Source organism: Cryptomeria japonica, chromosome 11 (genome assembly GCF_030272615.1).
Source record: "Cryptomeria japonica chromosome 11, Sugi_1.0, whole genome shotgun sequence".
Taxonomy (NCBI): Eukaryota; Viridiplantae; Streptophyta; class Pinopsida; order Cupressales; family Cupressaceae; genus Cryptomeria; species Cryptomeria japonica.
In genome coordinates, this window is record NC_081415.1 from 134,199,175 (window position 1) to 134,220,205 (window position 21,031).

The 21,031-nt window shown below is 36.3% G+C and overlaps 1 protein-coding gene across 1 annotated transcript in view; it reads left to right on the forward strand.

The window, feature by feature from the left end:
* LOC131032676 (DNA damage-binding protein 1) overlaps window positions 1-21,031 on the forward strand; it is a 236,564-nt gene that overhangs the window by 62,809 nt on the left and 152,724 nt on the right. Inside the window, exons 8-10 of the mRNA XM_057963716.2 lie at window positions 15,283-15,358; window positions 19,288-19,497; window positions 19,659-19,765. Coding sequence (XP_057819699.2) covers window positions 15,283-15,358; window positions 19,288-19,497; window positions 19,659-19,765 — 393 coding nt within the window. The remainder of the gene's footprint in view (window positions 1-15,282; window positions 15,359-19,287; window positions 19,498-19,658; window positions 19,766-21,031) is intronic.

Consider the following 21,031-nt stretch of genomic DNA (forward strand, 5'->3'; position numbering starts at 1 on the left):
GTCGGTAACTACTAACTGACAACTAACAACCAATCGAGGACTAACACAAATATACAAAACATAATTAATAATTATTTATTACATGGCTGGCAATAACATATTTATTTCATTCCTTACTGACTACATCAACACCCCCAAATACAAAGTCGTCTTCCAAACAACACATACAAAATTGGGAGTTGTACACTACAAAAATGAAGAAAATAATATTGAGAAGAGGGAGGATGAGAAGACATCCCTGGATGCACCAAGGATGTAGGTGTGGATGTATTGGCCACCAGCTCATGCTCTTGAGTTGCCTTCACCATGTGAGCTATATATTGTTGCCTTTGGGATTGCCCTAAATTTTACCCTTGCAATTATCAAAGTTTGCTGGTTTCCTTTCTTTGATTCTGAAATCAATTTATGATGCTTCTTAGATAGATTGCTTGTTCTCTTCCTAGTTCCATATCCCCCCCTCCAAATGAAGTTCTCTTCTCCCTTTTATATCTCATGTTTGAGGGAGTCATAACTTTTCATTTCATGCCTATTGACCATTCATTGAACTTCATTAAATTTTAATTATTTTAATTTTAATTTATTTTTTATTTTGTTATATATTAATTTTATTATTGGCATTTATTATTAGATCCCATTCCAAAATGGGGAGATTACAGTTCACCCCACCCAAGATTGTTTGTCCTCAACAAATGATTATGGAGTATTTAAAATGATTCCCAATATGAAATGGCTTTGGAAACACACATGAAATAAACTTGTTTAAAACACATCAAGTATGAACCAAACACAGAGCATACACAAAAAATGAAGTACACACATGAATTTATGCAGACATGAAGCATACACATAAAACACGTGTTGTTAGATCCCTTCTCTTTGACTATAATGCATCCATAGATTTACCCTAGTATTCAAACACATTAGGATTTGGAGGAAGCATGGTAGGTCCACCCGAAGCCATCCCCACACGAAGCCCAAGAAAGGACATACACCCTCTTGGCCATAATGGAAGACATATTCGACATCCACTCGGGGTGATCTACCTAGCGGGGTGCTTGTATTTGCTTTCCCTATTCATGCATCATCCCTTTAAGTCAATAGTCAATCATCAAAGAGTTGGGAGAGGGGATCACAATAGGAGGCCTAATCCCACCATACTGCTCCCTTGAGTCGAGAAGGGGGCCTAAACCCACCTTGTTGCTCATAAGTTGTTTATAGCCAAAAAGAGGGCTTAACCCTATCTTGCTGCTCATAAGTTGTTTAGAGCCAGAAAGAGGGCCTAACCCCATCTTGTTGTTCATAAGCCATTTAGAACCAGAAAGTGGGCGTAAACCTGTCTTGCTGCTCATAAGCCATTTAGAGCCAAAAAGTGGGCCTAACCCCATCTTGCTGCCCATAAGCCATTTAGAGCCAAAAAGGGGGCCTAACCCCATCTTGCTGCTCATAAGCCATTTAGAGCCAGAAAGTGGGCCTAACCCCATCTTACTGCTCATAATCCATTTAGAGCCAAAAAGTGGGCATAACTCCATCTTGCTGCTCCCAGTTCTGAAATGATATTCTTAGGTAATGCCCACTCTCAATTTGGTGTGTATATCTATCGTGTTGTAAACATACACACCCCATTGCAAATGGAGATCCCTCTTTTTACTTGTTATCTTAGTAGTTTTTCGTAGCTTGGCAGTAGTCACCTAGTCTATCACCTATCCCCCAAACACTTATTCTATCCCCCATATATTCTATACAGAACCTACCTGGTCTCCTAGTTGTTGGGAGAAGGTAACAATGTCTTGTCAATCTGGAAGAAAACATTGATCAATCCATGAAATAAGTAAGAAATGTAAAAGTTCTTCCTTGGGAGAGACGAGTTAAGTTTTGTCCTTATCAAATTGTCAAATTTCAATGAAGATGTCTAAGTTTCGGTCTAGAGCACCTAACTCATGGTCTAGGAATTCAATGATGAAAGAGCATAAACTTATCAAGGAAAAGTTGTCATGGAAAAATTCCAAAGGTTGGATAAGGAATGAAAATGAAATAAGTAAAATTCCTTGCCAAGGTTGGATTTTTGACCTTGACAAGGAAAATAAGGTGAATAAAGTTCAATGAAGAATGAACTCTCCACCTTGTATAAATTGCAATTCAAATTAAATGTGAAAACATAATGAGATGGCCAACTTCATAAAATAAATTGCAAAGAAAATCGTTTGGAGAGAGGAAAATCATTGCAAGCGAGGCTTCAAATTGTAAGCCCACCTTGCATTTCCAATTGAAATTGTAAGACCGCTTTGCAATTCCGTTCAAAAAAGTAAAACCTAAATGATTTTTCGCTTGAAATTGCAAGCATTATGTTAAATTTTGCTTGAATTGTTGATTGGAACTCCCCTTGAAATTGTTAATCAAACTTGCATTTCCGCCTGTTGGTTTGTTGTGTAACTAGGATAGGAAAATAAATAGGATTCGGATTGCCTTAAGGCATCATCCGAATCCTTATAGGGCAGGGCCCTATCTATTGTATTTATATGTAATGTGTAAAACCATTAAGGGCTGGACCCAACATGTAAAGGGGCGCATCTCTAGGTCCAACGTGTGGACCTATCTCCAGCACACACATTTTGTGGTGTATAGTCTTATGTATCAATCATTTATGATGGGCTGGGCCCAAATGATCGTATTATTAAAAGGACGCATCCCTTCTCCAAACGTGTGGTCCTATATCTTCTTTTAGCACATCTCTATGTAGTGTGGGCTCTTGTAATGTGGAAACTATATTGTTTAGGTCCCATGCTTATGGTGGCGTGTGGAACTAATAAATAGTGTTGGCCCCAAGGATGGATTGGGCCGACCCAAGATAGGGCTCACCTCTTGTATATATGCACAAGCATATCACTAGTCGAAAAGGCAATCAAGCAATCCAAATATTAGACAATCAATGTGAAGACCCCGTGCTCTGCAATAAAAGGTCAATGCGAATTCTGATCAAGGAATCAGCGAATTACTTCTGCCATCAGCATTTGCCATACATGCGATCTTGGACAGTGAATACATTGAAGAGGATAGCGAGTTCCTCTTGAAGGTCTACAAACATCATTAGGTCTGCAATCTTCAGTGAAGAACTACAAAGAGCTGGAAGCTGTATGCTGATGATATTCTTATATAAGAAAGAGATAAGTTTGCTATCTTCTGCTGTTACATTGTGCCCTAGCTGGGTTACGACTGTAACTCTAATTCTGCCCTAGGTTGACAGTTATATCAGATAAGTAATCTGATCTTTATTGCCATTGTATTCTACAATTAATAAAAGGATCTAGATCTGATTTGTTGCTGGGTTTTTCCTCCAAGAGGGAGGTTTTCCTAGGGTAGTCTTGTGTTGTGTGATCCTCTGTTTGTATGTTTAACTGTGCAACTTTAGTTTTTTGTTTATTGTGGATAATCTGATCATGAAAACTAACACCGCCCAAGAATGTTGAACAAGATGCAAATTCCACTCAAAATTGTTGAACCAAGGTGAATTTTGACCCACAATTGTAAGGGCCAAGTGCATTTCCGCCACAACTTGTAGGATGACCATTGAATCGTGGTCAATATTGCAAGCATTACATAAGATCTCACTTGGAAATGCAAGACAAAGTTCAAATCCCGCATGAAAATCCACATCTAGGGCAAAAGATCCACTTGGAAATGCATGCACAAGTCAAAATACCGCCAAGAAATTGAGTGTGTTAAAATAATATCAATATCTATTCTATAGTGGTCATCTTCTACTTTTAGTGGTTATCTTAATTGTCGACTTATTTAGCTGTTTAGTTTTTTAGTCGACTAGCTTTTTTAGTTCGTTAAGTGAAACTATTGCTTCTTTATTAAAGACGCATAGTTAGCTTTTTATTATTTAGCACGTCTTGTAAACTCTTAATTTAGATCTTAATTTAGAACGTCTTGTAAACTCTTTATATACGGTTGCATATTGTTGAATAATTAAACCGATTATTTGAACAATCATTTTTTCATGGTATCTGAGCGAGTCGATGGGATTTTATAAGATCTGGAGAATTTTTTATTGGCTTCCTTTCTAGAATATTTTTCTAGATTTTTTTTTTAATGGTTTTTTTTGGAAAAAATGATTCTGCTTTTTGGAAGGTTTTGTTTGAGGTTCGTGAAAGGATTTTGAGGGCGTTTTTATGTGGGGATTTCTTCTGCTGTATTTTTTTGGGCCAATTTCTTGAGGATTGAAGATTTTGTGGGCAGATTTTTTTCCTGCAAGGTTGTGAAGATTTTTTTTTGTAGTGTCGTGTTTCAGTTTTGCAGTGATTTTCCTGGACTTTTTTCTTGGCGCGACCTACTTTACCCACGTATTTCACAAAGGGTTTCACGTTTTCTAGGTCTTTTGTGATTTGTGGCGTCCACTTTCGTGTTCTCACGCAATTTCGTGTTTTTTTGCCTGCAACTATTCGTGATTTTCACGATTTTGATGTGCAACTTGTGTTTTTTCGCGTTTTTCACTTGACAATAGAACTTCTTGCGACTTTGGCTGTAGTGGTAATTATTTTGCGATTTTGGTTTCTAAGTTTGTGGGCCGAAGGATTTTTGTTTGTGTTTTTGAGCCACGAGATTATTAGAGTTTCTTTTTGCTAATGGACGACGAGTTCTTTTTGCAGATTTGTGCTCTTTGCTCGCTTGTTTGAGTTTTTTTCTTGGCTTGCATTAGGGTCTTCTCTACTCTCGAGAATTTCTCCGGCCTACTCTTAGTTCGGTTGCCAGCTTCATGGGTTTTAATATTTTGGCCTTTTTTTGGGTTTTAAATATTTTTTTGTCCCTAAAAAAAACATTTAACGGTTTTATAATTTTTGTCCACAAAAAAATTATTCTGGGTTTTTCATTTTTTTTTTTCCTTAAAAAAACATTTGTTTTTTTAATAATTTTTTGTCTTTAAAAAAATTATTCTGGGTTTCAATAATTTTTTCCGTAAAAATTATTCCTGGGGTTTATAATTTTTTCCCTTAAAAAATTAATGTGGGTTTTCTGATTTTTCGCCACAAAAATCATGGAAGGGTTTTTACGATTTATTCCTCAAAAATTGTTTGTAGGGTTTTAACGATTTTTTCCTCAAAAATTGTTTGTAGGGTTTTCACGATTTTGTTCCTCAAGAATTGTTCGTAGGGTTCATAATTTTCCCTTAAACATTATCACCTAAAATTCGTGAAGTTCATGTGAGATTTTGGGTATTTGGATTTATGATAGGTGTTCCTATCTTTGGGTATTTACCGTTTTTTCCAGAAAAAAACAATGATTTGTGAAATCCAATTTTCTAGGTTTTCACGATTTTTTCCTCAAAAATTGTTTGTTGGTCTTTTCGATTTTTGCCTCAAAAATCATATGTAATACGCGAAGTTCGCGTGTGATTTTGTGCTTCGCGAAGTTCTGAGGGTTTGACGGTTTTCTCCACAAAAATCGTTCTTTGTTGCAGTCAGTTTTGGGTCGCACTGCTAGGGCGAACATTTGCAACCATGGTATCTTGTAGTCTATTTTGGAGTTGTTGGAGCAAACAGTGCACGATACTCTTCTACAAAAGGGTTTGCTGATTTTTCCTCAAAATCATGGTTTCAGTCTTCAGTAATTCGCGTGTGTCAGATCTCTAATTCGTGTGTGAGGGCTACATTAGCTTGGATGGCTTTTGGTACTCTTGGTCATTTACATTTTGTAGATCTTGGGAGGATCTCTGTAGTAGTAGAGTGTTCTTTGCATTTGTGATCAAAACTTCTGCAGTGTCTTTTGTAGGGTATTGAGTATGATGACCATTAGGGAGGGTGTTACAATAATATTAATATCTATTCTATAATGGTCATCTTCTATTCTTAGTGGTCATCTTAGTTGTCGACTTATTTAGCTATTTAGCTTTTTTAGTTCGTTAAGTGAAACTATTGCTTCTTTATAAAAGACGCATGGTTAGCTTTTTATTATTTAGCTTTTTAAGCTTTATTTAGTATTTTCAATTTTTTAGCTTTTTAGTTTTCACTTAAAACGACTAGTTCTTAATTTAGAACGTCTTCTTGTAAACTCTTTATATACGGTTGTATATCATTGAATAATTAATCCGATTATTTGAGCAATCAATTTTTGAGAGTGCTCATCTTATTTTTATATCATTCAAGTCACCAAGGAAACCAACCCGATTGGAAAATAATAAAATTCCCTCCAAGATTCAAATTTTAAATGCAAAAGCCTAAAAGGAGGCCAACTTGAGATGGAGAGAAGTTACAATTTGAAAAATGAAATAAAAACCTTACCTAGCCGACCCTAGTTAATAAATTGTAATTACTATGTGGAGCGCTTATAAGAAATTGTAATCACTATGTCGAGCACCTATATATGCAAGGTCAAAGAAGTCATTTCTACATCATTCAAAGCAAATAATGGGCAGATTCAAGAGCATATAAGGGGCAGAATTGTGATGGTGAAAATTAGGGTTGGAGTTAAATTAAGATAATAAAACCACTAAATGACCTAATTAACCATTACATTAGAGAGGAGAGGAATCTAATAGATCTAGCTTTGAAACACCAAGATTTTGATCAGATTCCAGGCTCCTTTTAAAGGGCTTTGTCCTCCTTAAATTGAATTGATTTGATTGTTGAAGATTAGGGCAAAATAGGTGATTGTTGAAGAGATCGTGTAGAAATAGTAAACTACAGATGTTGTACGGAGCCACCGACCTAGATCTGGGCAAAATAAGATGTCTAGAATCCGCTCTCAAAAGTTCAACCTGATTTTTCGAGACCAGGTAGTATCAATTCGCCCTGTTCCTCCGAATTTCTCGCCGTCCAAAGCTGAACCTGTTTGTTTCTATCATCTTCGTCTCTATGAACTACACACCCTATCATGTTCGTCTCTATGAGCTACACACCCTATCATAGAGATCATACACACACCCTATCATGTTCGTCTCTATGAGCTACACGCCCTATCATAGAGATCATACACACACCCTATCATTGTCCCTACACTTGGGGGGCATTCAGGTAGTGTCATAGGGTGAGGAACAACATGATAGGGGAATGGAGTGCTAAGGCATTACCTCTTCACCAAGATCAATTGTAATAACTATACTAGCTCTATCATACTGGTCTTGAACAAATGTTTTAAATGCTTTACATTTTCCAAGAGAATGAGTATAACTACGGTGAAAAAGACAATGTTCATAACCTTCCTTATGCTTATTATTTTAATTAAGTCTAATGAAAGGAAACACAACATTCTTATCATACTTCAATCTCCAAAAGATTCTAGTAGTTAATTTCTTTTGGTCATCAATAAAAGTAGATCTTGTCCCTTGAAATGTAGGACAAGGGTTGTTAGAAGAGGATGGATTGTTTTCTATTATTTTAAGTTTTAACTATGGCATCATCAATGAGTCCTTGCATTCCATTTTGAAAATCCGAACAATTATTGGTATCATGATCATTAGTTTGATGATGTGAGCAAACAAGAGTGTTTGAGGAAGAAGCACCTTTAGATGGACGATAGAGTTTATTTCTTGCAAAGTACTCCTTAAGCTTTTGAACCCTAAGGAGATCATCCATAGGTGAATGATGAGAATGTCCTAGGCCTTCGGTACTAGCTTGTGTAGGAGGGTTTATAGGTGTTGTTGTGTAGCTAGGTTAGATCCCTTCTAGGGCCGACCTAGTGCACAAAATGCCAAGTGGCCTGTCGGCCTTGGCATTTGGATATCTCAGTTGTATGAGTCTAATTTGGGGCAGGCCCTATTTGGGCGAACCACTTGTGTGTAACTTGTGATTAAGTTAAATGTAACTTGCAACTAAGGGAGACTCATATGTAACTTGTAATATATAGATCTGACTCTATCCTTGGCACCAAAAGTATATGGCTGACTTGAGATCTATTAGGAGGTATTGATTCATATATATGCAAGGTCATGATTGCATCAATATAAATGAATTCAATAACCTGAAGATCATGTAGTGTGCTCGGGGGTGACGATAAGAGCTTATCGTCTATGGTTGGGAAGGCAACAGATCTGATGTTTGCCTGGGGTTAATGAGCATTACCATAAAATCAACATGGTATGAGAGCGGGTTCCTTCCATAGAGCCTAACTGCTTGAAGGTAGATCCTATGCTTTTGTGAGGGTTCTGAAAACAAAGTTTCTTAGTTTGGATTATATGTATGTTTGGCACGCTTTTTGTGGTTACTGGGGCGGTGTGCACTCTGGGAGTACAAAATTGCCCCCTGAAATTTTGACCCCAAGGCTTTCGCTAGGGTTGGAAACTACCATGGAAGATCTAGCTGTTGATAAGATTGTTAACAATGGCGTGGGTTTTGTTCCACCGAAGCGTGCAGCGAAACTTTATGATGCATTGCACTTGTATTTGTCCCGGGTAGGGATCGATGGCATGAAGATTGATGTTATTCATATTTTGGTGTTGCTGAGCGAGGGCCTTGGCGGGCGGGTGGAACTGGCTAAGGCTTATTTTAATGGGCTGAGCGAGTCCGTGAGGAAGTACTTCAAGGGAAATGGAGTGATTGCCAATATGGAGCATTGCAATGACTTTGTGTATCTGGGCACTAAGCAAATCACCCTCGGTCATGTTGGACGAATCAGAGATTGCATACAAGGAAGGAAGATTGCTTGCACTTCTTTGCAGAGGAAGAATCAACATTCAGGGGAAGTCTGACGTATTGTCAGAAGTAACCTTGGACAAAGAGGTCAGAAGATGGATTTCAGCTTCAGAGGGAGCTTGTCACTTCAGCTTTAGAGGAAGCGTGACATTTCAGCTTCAGAGGGAGCTTGAGGAAGCCTAACATTTCAGCTTCAGAGGGAGGTTGACATTTCAGCTTTAGAGAGAGCTTGACATTTCAGCTTCAGAGGGAGCCACGTCATCATGAAAATTTTGTTAATGAGTTCTTCTATGTGAGGGAGAAGTTCGAGGTGCATTCCCTTGTTAATGAGTTCTTCTCTATGAGGGAGAAGTTCGAGGTGCAATCCCTTGTTAATGCATTCTTCTCTGCGAGAGAAGTTTGAGGTGAAAGCCCTCGTTCCACCCTCTGCGAGTAGGTATGGTGCATCCACCCTCTGTGAGTACACATGGTGGAGATGCATTCTTCTCTGGGAGAAGTCTGAGGTTAGAGCCCTTGTTCCACCCTCTGCGAGTAGGCATGGTGGTAATGCACCCTTCTCTGGGAGAAGGTTGAGGTGAAATCCCTCTTTCCACCCTTCGCGAGTAGGTATGGTGGATCCAGCCTTTGCGAGTAGGCATGGTGGAGATGCATTCTTCTCTGGGAGAAGTTTGAGGTTAGAGCCCTCGTTCCACCCTCTGCGAGTAGGCATGGTGGTAATGCACCCTTCTCTGGGAGAAGGTTGAGGTGAAAACCCTATTTCCACCCTCTGCGAGTAGGCATGGTGAGCCCACCCTCTGCGAGTAGGTATGGTGGGTATCATGGAAGAAATTCCATGATGTGCATGTTCACCCTCTGGGAGTACCTCTGGTGAACATATTATTCATGGGAGTAGCCATGGTGGTAGTCACTATGTGACTTGGTTATTCAGAATGAATTCTCCCTAGCTGAGAGGGAGTGTTGTTGTGTAGCTAGGTCAGATCCCTTCTAGGACCGACCTAGTGCACAAAATGCCAAGTGGCTTGTCGGCCTTGGCATTTGGATATCTTAGTTGTATGAGTCTAATTTGGGGTAGGCCCTATTTGGGCAAACCACTTGTGTGTAAATTGTGATTAAGTTAAATGTAACTTGCAACTAAGGGAGACTCATATGTAACTTGTAATATATAGATCTGACCCTATCCTTGGCACCAAAAGTATATGGCCGACTTGAGATCTATTAGGAGGTATTGATTCATATATATGCAAGGTCATGATTGCATCAATAGTAATGAATTCAATAACCTGAAGATCATGTAGTGTGCTTGGGGGTGACGATAAGAGCTTATCGTCTATGGTTGGGAAGGCAACAGATCTGATGTTTGCCTGTGGTTAACGAGCACTACCATAAAATCAACAATAGGGACTTTGATTCCTTGTTCAAATTTTCCAAGTCCTTGTCCTTTATAACCTTGTCTGGATATTATGTTATAGCCACTCCTATAAAAGGTTTTTAATTGAGGAGTATTATAATGAATTTCTTTAAAATTTGTAGTGTAAGTACATCTAGAAGGAACAAAGGGAGAAGTAGATGAAGAAGGAATATCCTTTGTAAGGAGATTCTCCTTTTTGTCATTATTCATATCCTGATAATAGGTTGGGAAGGACAATTCTTATCATCTAAGGCCTCATCTTTACTTAATGTTATGTGGGGAGATAGATCATGAATGAAATGCATAACATCATCTTCTCTACAAATATTTTGATGGTTAAGATAAGCTCTAGGAGAATGAGGATTTAGAGAGATTGAAACACCAATATTTTGACTTCGCCCCCCTTGCGCTAGGGTATGTGTATGAGAAGGAGATGGTGCCATGTTTCTCTTCAATGCTTGCTCTCCAATAAAGAGATCATTGATAGGAGTATTGACTCTTTCTTCATTAGCATGAGATACCCTAGGAGAGGTACAAGTGTTAGGTTTTTCACTAGCATCTCTAGGATTATCATTGTCTACAAAAGTTTTTATTTGATCTACATATATAATGCATTTTCTTAAAAATATCACCATAAAACAACATGCATCATGTATAAAAGTTTTTCAAATTTGATTGATTAATAAAAAATATTTTTGAAATTCTAAAAATGCAATATGCCAAAGTGCTATGAATGAAAAGAAGCAATGTAAAGTGAAAAAAACCATTATCCAACACATTATTATGATAAATATAAGTAAAAAACAATGTAATTATTATGTGAAATGGCAAACACATCAGATCTATTAAGTGCCATTATGAATGCCTTTATCAGATCTGAAAAAGAAAGTTAGCTCAGCTTAAGACAGCAAAGCATGCATAGGAGGTGACTGTGGTTGAGCAATATACACAGTTAACCAAGTGAGACAATTGTCTAGCTAAGCAAGACAATTAGTTAGCTGAGCAAGACAAGTAACTAGCTGAGCAAGATACTCAATTCCTTCATATGTCTTTCAAAGTCAACGATACAAGTATACCCTTATCTATTTTCTTTAAGCATGAAGAATGCCATACATGGAATGTCCGCAAATTATAAATACCCAAAATTTTGCCCTGATCACAATTTTAAATAAAAAATGAAGTGGGGTTAGAGATACCCTTCACTTTGATTGAGATCCTGCAAACAACTTAGGAATCATTTACAATCATAATTCATAAAATAGATCTTTTAATTAGAAATATATTTCAGGAGAAAAAAATAGATGGATAAACAAATCCAGCTTGAGTGTGTATACATCTCAATTCCAAAACGGTCACTACCTAGGATGGACATAAATGCATGTGAACATTCATCTAAAAGATAAGATGGTGATGCAACAGGATGGTAGGCATACTGGTTGAATGGAATCTACAGCATATTTGTTAAGTGAAGTTATCAACTTGTCATTATTATTTTTTGATTAAATGGTGACTATTTTTAAGGGTCCTCTCTTGAGAAAGCAACAAGTTTAAATAAGGTCAAATGGCTGAAGAGAACAGTCAGAATGACCAAAAACTAACTACCCAAAATCGCCAAAACAGAATTAAAGATCATATACCAGACACAAGCACCTAATAAAAAATGACCTGGCCATGTAAACCAGTGGCTATTTATTCAAATCGATTACTGCCACCTCCTTTTGAACTCCCTGATCACCCACACAGATTGAATTGAGGGTAGAGAATTTCACCTCATGAAACACTTCCGTCATCCGCTTTGCCCAACACAGCTTATTATCCACCTAAGCACGTAGAATAAAAGCAGTAGAGACCTCCAGACAGCCCCACTAGTGAGTCACTATAAGGTCAGTGAAGTTATCATTATCGAGATAGCTTCAATGGTGGAATTAGATAGGAAATATACAGAAAAAATGAAAATAAAAAGGAGTTAAATAGGAGTGTTAATGTTTTGTTATTTTGATATTGTTGTATGAGATTTTTTTCAAATATTAAAATTTTATAATATTAAATTTTACTGTATTTTAATTGGTGCCTTTCCACAGTCTTGAAAATCAAGATTTATTTTACTGTCCCCAAAATCCATTCCCATTCCCAAAACTCAGAGAAACACTGGTTTCAGATTATGTCTCACAAATTGCTAGTGTGTTTTGACAGGTTAGTGAATCAGCAGTAAATAAAACTTACAATTTTATCCAATTTAATCCTTTTGTAAAATTTCTTTTAAACTGAAACTGAAATCATAATGCAAAGCAATCACATTGAACACCTGCACAAGATTTGACGTGGAAACCCAAGATGGGAAAAACCACGGTGAGTAACGGTGCTAGGATCTACTGTCCTAATCCAGCCTCACGGATAAAACAATTATAATCTTTAAGGGCACCAACTCTAAGGAGTCACCAAACACCTATCTTAAGAGCACCAACTCTTTCAATACCTTAACTCCCCAATGTGAGCACCAACTCAACTCTTCTAACAACATCAACTATACCAGTAAGATGTTTACACAATATTACTTATTCCTACTTAAAATATCACCAAATATATAAGAACAAACTGTTTATGGTCTGATTGCCTTTAACCTTCCATTATGCTTTACGATGTTTCACATACATAAACCCTGCAAAGCTTATCTAGAAATTTGATATCTTTCACAAAATCATTAGTCTCTGACAGAGACCTGCAAAACTTCTTCCGAATTCTGTCATCTTTTAAACAATACGATGCCTCAATATATTTTTGATTAAACTGAAGAAAAACAGATTAACACTTAGAGATCAAACTGAATATCAAATGTTTCTATAAATCTGCAAGGTGGAGTACTGAACCAGACAACAAATATCTTTAGAAGCCTGCAAGATGATGCACTGAAACAGATAGACCAACTTGAAGGTTCAAGATGTCTCTGTATGTCTGAAAGAATGATGTACAGAAGATAAATTTGAGAACACCCTATCTCTGAATTCTGAAGTACAATATTCTAACTGATCAAGAAGTTAATAATCAAAAACTTGAAGGCACTGTTATATTCCAAGATTAAGAACTGAAGTCAATATTGTTACTGCAGAAGTACTGTAGATGTATGTGAATGAAAACATCAATCACAAAAGAGCATTTTAGAGTTTATACCTGGGAGACTGAAACAAAACACAAAATCGTTCTCCGTAAACTACTTTCAGAATTACATATGCCTTACTTTTATCTCCAAGCTTCACTACTGCCATCAATGTCTTCTTCCTCTTTACGTCTTTATTACATATCTCTGCTCTTTTGAATTTTCAGTGTTTTTCTTAAATATTACAACACTTATGCATTGGCTTTTTCAGACATCATACAATGCTTTGTATAATAATCTTTCACTTCACAACTTCTCAAAACATATTCATCATCTTCTAAAAACTTGATTCTCTTGGATGCTATAAATAAAGCATTTTTCAGTTTGTAAATCAGTTTAATAAGTTACTAGTTATTGTGTTAACTAATAACTAACCATTTCATAAGCACCTTAATAATTCAGTTAAAGACTTTCGAATCATTAAAACTTAGAGCCCAAATTCATTAATATTTAGAAGATATAACAATCTTCGGACTTTCAATGGCAGATATAGTTTAGGAACAGTTATAACTGCTATATGGTTTAGGAAGAGTTTGGGGAACAGTTATAACCGCAACCTCCAACAGTTAATAACGTCTCTATAAACATAAAATGCAAATTCATAGTACAATTTGATGAACACATTAATGATGCCGTTTATTATTGCTGCCATTATAATGTTTCTTTAAGATAAAGACATGGCCTGATATATTGAGGTGACAATAACATTAATTCTTCGAGTTTTGTTTGGTCTTTCAATTTTCACTTTGGTTCCAGATTATTATTGATTATTTTTAGATCTGATCTTGTGTTGATGCACAGATAGAAATTAGGAAGCCATTGACATCAATGACAAACATGCCAACAAAGTTGACAATTAAGATGACCATTATAGAATAGATATAATATTATTTTAATACTCTCCCTAATGGTCAGCATACTCAATATCTACAAAAAGCTACAAACAATTTTTGAGGAAAAACCGTGAAAACCTACTAGATAATTTTTGAGGAAAAATTATGAAAACCCTCCCATGATTTTGTGGCCAAAAAAATCAGAAAACCCAAGTACCCACTGCTGCAGGACGAAAAGTCTTGCCTAGAACAATCTGATCAAGGCAACGACATTCAAATATCGTCAACATGTGCTTTTTTCAGGTATTCTAGTTGCGGCCGTTGAACTTCTGACTGTGTTCCAACATGATGTCGGTCAAAGATGCCATCATGAAAACTGAGGTTGAGCGAGGTCAACCTTGTGAAGGCGCGAAAAATGAGATAGAAGAATCTGATTAAAAAACAGAGTAGAAACAGTTGCACAAAGAATCTGAATGTTGAGAAACCATGGAACAAAATTCATGGCACAAATCCCAATGCACGAATTTCGAGGTTTGCTGAAAACCTAGAAATTAAAATTTCCTGCAAATCTGAAATTCTAAAAAAAATCAGAAAAGATAAGCTGCAGAAAATGCTCTAGTTTTTTTTTTAAAAAATCAGTAAAAAAATAGATGATTTAAAAGAAGAGTAAAACGTAAAAATATAGGGCAAAACCCTAATATCAGAATAGGTTTGCCCTAGATGCAGTAGAAAGATCCGCAGATTTGAGATGAAATTCGTGAAACCCAAGATTGGATTACACTGGCCTGAAAAATGCGAAAACAAATTGCTGTCGTTGCTGCTAAACACAAATCCGACGCGGATAAAGCGCGGGCAAAAAAGCAAGGTAAAAAGTGTGAAAAAATTGCCACTAAAACTTGCAGAAAACCGCCGCTAAAACTGTTGATGTGTTGCTTCAACATGAAGCTAAAAAGCTTAAAACGCTAAATAAAGCTAAAAAGCTAAAATCTAAAAGGCAAACTATGCCTTTTAATAAAAGAAGCAATAGCTGCAGTCAAAAGACTAAACGAACTAAAAAGCTAAATAAGTTGACAACTAAGATGACTATTATAGAATAGGTGTAATATTATTTTAATACTCACCCATATATAAGTGTTTTCTTTATTTTCAGAAGTACATTTTCAGCTTAGTTTAAACATTTTACACATATTCTCAGGTTTCTTAATATAAATAGTTCGCTTTTTTTCATTACCTAGATCTAAACTTAATTGAATCTTGCAGGCTTGAGGAACTTCAAGTTTTAGATATCAAATTTTTGTATGGTTGTCCAAAGCCTACAATTGCTGTGCTATACCAGGTACGTTTTGGAGTATCTACTCTACTTTCATACTTTTGTAGACAACGATGTTGTGTTTTGAATATGCAAATTAAAAGAATGTACTTAGACAGACTTAGTGCTTAATAGTGTGAGAATTTGTTCCCTGTTTAAATCGTATTGCTATAATATGGCCTACAAAGAATTCCTACAAATTATTGAGATTTTGCTCTTTTGGAGAGATTTTTACTTCATTGGCGTATTTCGACATCCAGGTTGGGCATTTTTACCATGCACCATCAAGGTGGTTTATTTTTCATAATTTTAGAATTACTCGAAGATATTCTATAAATATCTCGATCTCTAGTTCAGATAAGTGTTTCTGTTTTTCACTTGTTACTGCATCCATCCCCTCTTTGTATTCATCATGCTTACCTATCCCTTTCAATTGGAAGATGCTTTACGGTGATAATTTTTTCTCTGTTTGGACACTTGTCTCCATTCTTAGACAATTGTCTTGTTTCAAAATTTATATTGTATTTTTTATCTACGATTGGAGAGACCAATTCAGAGTATGGTAAGGAAGTCCGTATGTATTTCTTTGTCAAATGATTAAGATTATTGTTATACTTGTCAAATTTCACATTTGGTTGTGAGGGAATGTTGTGAGTACAGGATCTGCTCTGTGTTTGGATGGTTGCCTTTCTTTTTAAATACCTGGTGTAGTTCAAATTCGATCTCACGTCATTGTTATCTACATTAAAGAGAGATCATTCATGATATGATGAGGAAGACGTTCTGTTTTAGTAACCTTTATGTATCTATTTCACCTTCTTATGGAAGAGTTGGCATCCCATTTGGAGGCTTTTGAGATTTTGTCTCTTAGTGAGTTTTGTCCTCACATGAGGAGGTAGGTGTCCCACTTTGAGGTGGCATGGTTTGGCTGTGTGTCAGCATCTTGTTTAAAGTCATCATGATGGGAGTTACATTTGATAGATTCTTATGATACATAAGAGAATATAAGAGTGAGCTTACATTGGAATCTTGACTAGCATTATGATAGGTTTGGGCACTTGTGATGGAGCATCTTTGAATAAGTTGAATGAGGACAACTTGTGGCACCCAAGATTGGGTGCTCAAATATGACAAGTATGATAGTAGTAAGATGCATCAGGAATATACAGAAAAGTCAAGAGGACCAAGACCATGAAGGTGGTGTTGGTACTTAGATCCAAGTTTGGGTGCCATAGTTCTTGTGATTTTGCTAATGATTTTCCTAAACCATTTATGGTTTCCAATTTGAAACTTTGCCTATAAATTGGTGCTTGAAGTTGTAGTTTGAATGCTTAATATGCAAATATTGTTAATTATGCTAGAATCACTCTAGATTTGTATGTTGGTGATAGATCACTCTAGATTTGTAAAGGCTTGCTTTGCAAATGTGTTGTAATCTAATGCTTTATTGAATAATTTATTGGGATGCTTCAGAGTGCGGCGTTTTCCCCCTGAAATGGTTTTCCCAATGTACACTTGTATTATGATATATTGTTTATTTCATGTTTATATCTGTTTCTATTTTTTTTTTAGTTGTATAGATTGAAAATTTTGCACATTACTCTCATTAGATTAGTGTGGGAAGCATTTCTGCACACCCGGCTTTCTTTCATCAATGCCTTAGAGAGTACTTACAAGGCAAAACTGAATGCGGGAGTGTGTATGATTCAAACAATGGAATACAGTTGCTTGCCAACTTTCATAATATTAGAGTAGGCTTTGATTCCCAGAAATGGAGACTGAAATAAGGAAACACAGAAATGAGGATTCATCCTTTGAAAAAAAAATGGTTGAATAAAAAAGCAAATTATCTGCAGCGTCTGCTCTGGGTTCATCCAAGGAGTGGCCAATTTGCCCCAGGTTTGCCAGGATATGTCCATGGATGTACCTGGCTGAACCTGGGGCCAACTGGCTATGCATTGTCCACACCCACAACAGACCGAACTATTGATCTGGACTGGGAACAAACTGGATTTGGATCCTGCCAAAATCATGAGCAAATAGGTCTCATATGTCATTTAAGTTTATTATATAGGTAATTTTTGTTATTTACTGAGTTTTTGCCAAGTTCCAAATCCAAGTCAAAATTTTGGTCTGTTGAGTTTTTTGTGGAGTTTAAGTCTTCTAAGGGTGCCTAGCATTGCCTCTCGTGTGGTGTGGATTTGTGCCCAGATGTTGCTACCTGTTGATTTGGGTGAGCTTTCTTTTATCCAGATGTGAATGATGTGGACCAGAATCAGTCCCTTTCTACACAGATCCAAAAGACCTGTGACCTAAGTCAATTAATGTGTGTAAAGAACCATAATGTGAGAAGAGCATCTAAGAAATACTGTAATATAATTGTAAGTACAGCATGAATCTATAAAATGAAACTAACCATGTAAGTAAAAAGAAGTGAACTGTGTGTATGTTGCTAATCTTTCTGAAAAATGAATTTTAGATAATAAAGATGCAAAAGTGCATCCACCACTATGCAATCTGATTGCCATGTTGTGTGGATGGAATTGCTAGTTCCTACTTGAATTTTTTGTTGTCAGATTGTGTTGTTGGACAACAACATTGTTATATTCCATGTTCAAGGGATTTTTTGAAGTTAAAAGTAAAATGGACTTTATGATATTACATTGCAAGATGAAGTATAGTTATTAAAGCCGACTCTTGTAGTAGTATTAACACATTTACTGAAAGACAGGAATACAATTGAGGTGAATTAGCTATTACCAATCTTTTTAAAATGAGCAATTGGTTAGTACTTTTGGCAGATTTTTTTGGTGAGATACACCTCCTTGTGAAGTTATTCACATGGGGCTGTTTTTGGCTTTTACCTTATATTGTACTGAGGTGTTCAACCTTAAGCCCCATTGGATTCAAAGATGTGACTTTTGTTACAGAGTGCCTATGTCTTTACCTTCCTGGTCAACTCAGGCTGTGCCAAATAATTAGAGAGAATGAAGTCAAGCAAGTACTAAATGATGCAAACATGACGGTAATTACATAACCAAGATGTGGTGTTACAGATTATCCTTGCCTGTTTTGCAGATCCAGAAGTTAAGACATTTTGAATAGAACTTAAAACAATCACTTAATCTAGGTAATGAGAGATGATTTCCTAACATCACTTTCTCGATGTTAGGAAATCTATTTCTTTGGCATCCTGTTTTTTTGATAGATTTCTCAGCAGCTCCTCTCAGGGGAAATGGAAGTTTTAGCTTAGTATTTTTGTTTTAGCCCTAAAATTCATGCACCACGAAAATTTAAAATTAATAACTGGGAGAAGATCTGCTTTCCTCTATTTCTGTTTATAAGGTATCCTAATAATGAAGGCATGAAGATCTATTTTGATACGATAGATACACTTTGGTATCAGAAGGATTTTCTTTATGGGTGCAATGATATATGACTCTCATAGCCATGGGCATGTTGTTTACCAGATTTATAATGGAAAATCAAAGAGGGCAACTCTTTTATATTTGTTTTTGCATTATTTGACAAGGTTGGTTGAAGATCATTTTGTCAAGCTTATTGATATAACTGCAGACTATTTGTCTGTATTGAGATATCAAAATTTATTTGAAACATGTATTGTGGAAACCTTACTCCTTCCAAAACCTTGCAATTTCTGTTGTTTGCAACATAGCCTTGATATGGTATATGTTAAATGTGATAGTCATAGAATCTCTGTGGGGTGAACAACTCAAACCCCAAAATTGAAGCTGTAAGGGAAAATATGATTTTTTTGAGTAATAAATTAGACATGCTAATCACAATCTAACTGAGAAAGTAATAAGCAAATCATTCTTGTCAACATTGTTTTATTTTAGACAATATTTGGATGCGTGTTTCATTGATAATGGAAAAGGTCTAGTCATCCACTATATATATGTTCTAGTCATATTAATCAGTATTTATAATTGCAGGATAATAAAGATGCACGGCACGTTAAGACATATGAGGTTGCTCTAAAAGACAAGGACTTTACAGAGGGGCCTTGGACACAGAGCAATTTAGATAATGGTGCTGGTCTTCTAATACCTGTTCCTTTGCCTTTGGGAGGGGTTATTATTATTGGCGAGCAGACGGTTGTTTATTGTAGCGCATCTGTATTTAAAGCAATTCCAATTAGACCTGTATGATTTACAAACCTTTATATGGTTCACTTGATTTTTTGTTGCTATGTTTGCAAGGGATCTTTTTGTTAGAAAGTTATCTTTATTATTGATAACCACCTTTTTAATGATTACCTTGCTTGGGATATCTCTAAACTGGTATCTGGAAACTTCCAATATAGTCCATCACAAAGGCATATGGCAGAGTTGATGCAGATGGCTCTCGATATCTGTTGAGTGATCACGCAGGATATCTTCGTTTGCTTGTCATCACCCATGAAAAAGAAAGGCAAGAACTGTTCTCTTTTTTTCTCTGATTCACTGTTAAATTTCCTACATCTGTGTTTGTTTTCATGCTATAGATTTTCTGTTATTACTTTAGAAGATCTGTTTATTTCTTGGTTAGCTACTTGCAGCTGCCAGCTAGGTTTTTGGCTATTATTTGGTGAGTAAAGAAATTTGTTTTCATTGGCAATAGAGTTACTGGGAAAACATGAGGGACAAGTGTTTTATAATTTCTCTTTTCTTTATGCGTATTTTAAATGTATTGTCATATTGAGAATAAAAATCTCCTGAAGTTTCATTGGATAAATGTCATCCATGTTTTATTAATTCAGACAATGAAAGTTCAAGATGATGGCTTAAAGCTTGCCATCACCACAACATTTAACAGGGGAACCTGCAACCCAATCCAAACTTTTCAAGATTATCCAATTGATGGGGAAACTGGCCATGTGGTAAGACCACAGACTACTGATCTGGAACAATAAGAGAACATGGTGAAAAAGGAAATCGCTGCAAGGATAAATACATCCAGACCAAAAAAATATCAATGGATTCACGGATACAGATGCCATCCACAGCCAAGATAAAAAATTGCCTGTTATTATACCGTCTTTCCAATCAGTCTAGCTTGATCAGAAGCTTTCCTCTCTTCTCTGCAATGGGCTTGCATCGACATCATATCCCAGACATCAAGTCACAGTTGTAACTTATGATGTATAAATTAATCGTGTTATTAGAGATTTCTAATTTACAATGTAAAATAAAACTTTAAAAGTACTTTATCTCATGTATTAATACCTTAGGTGTAAATATTATGCCAATATAATGCCTTGATTAATAAATTGGGGACACTCCCAAGCTTGTCCTGAAATTTTACAAATTTATCAAGTGTTCCAAAAACGATCTATATAAACTAAGGAACAAGGAATGCTGTTATTTTTTTTAAACTTTCAAAATGTGCAAGCACCTGCTGTTTCTGACAAACAAATTTTCTGCCTAGTGAAAGCTGCAAAAACACTGAGATGAACCAGTAAATGCGGAAATGCTACAGTGAGAATTAATGTTGAAAGTGGTGAAAATCTTATTGCACAAGCAACGTTGACATGAACAAACCTGGCTTTTGATGCTTCATTTTTTTTTATCTAGGAGGCTTGCTCCCAGTGCATGAGAGGACCGTGGATTGAAAAGGAAAGCTAGGAGTCCATTCAAAACTCTTGGAAGCTAGAGGAAGTGTAGACAACATTGAAGGCAAAAGAAAGGACAGTTCTAG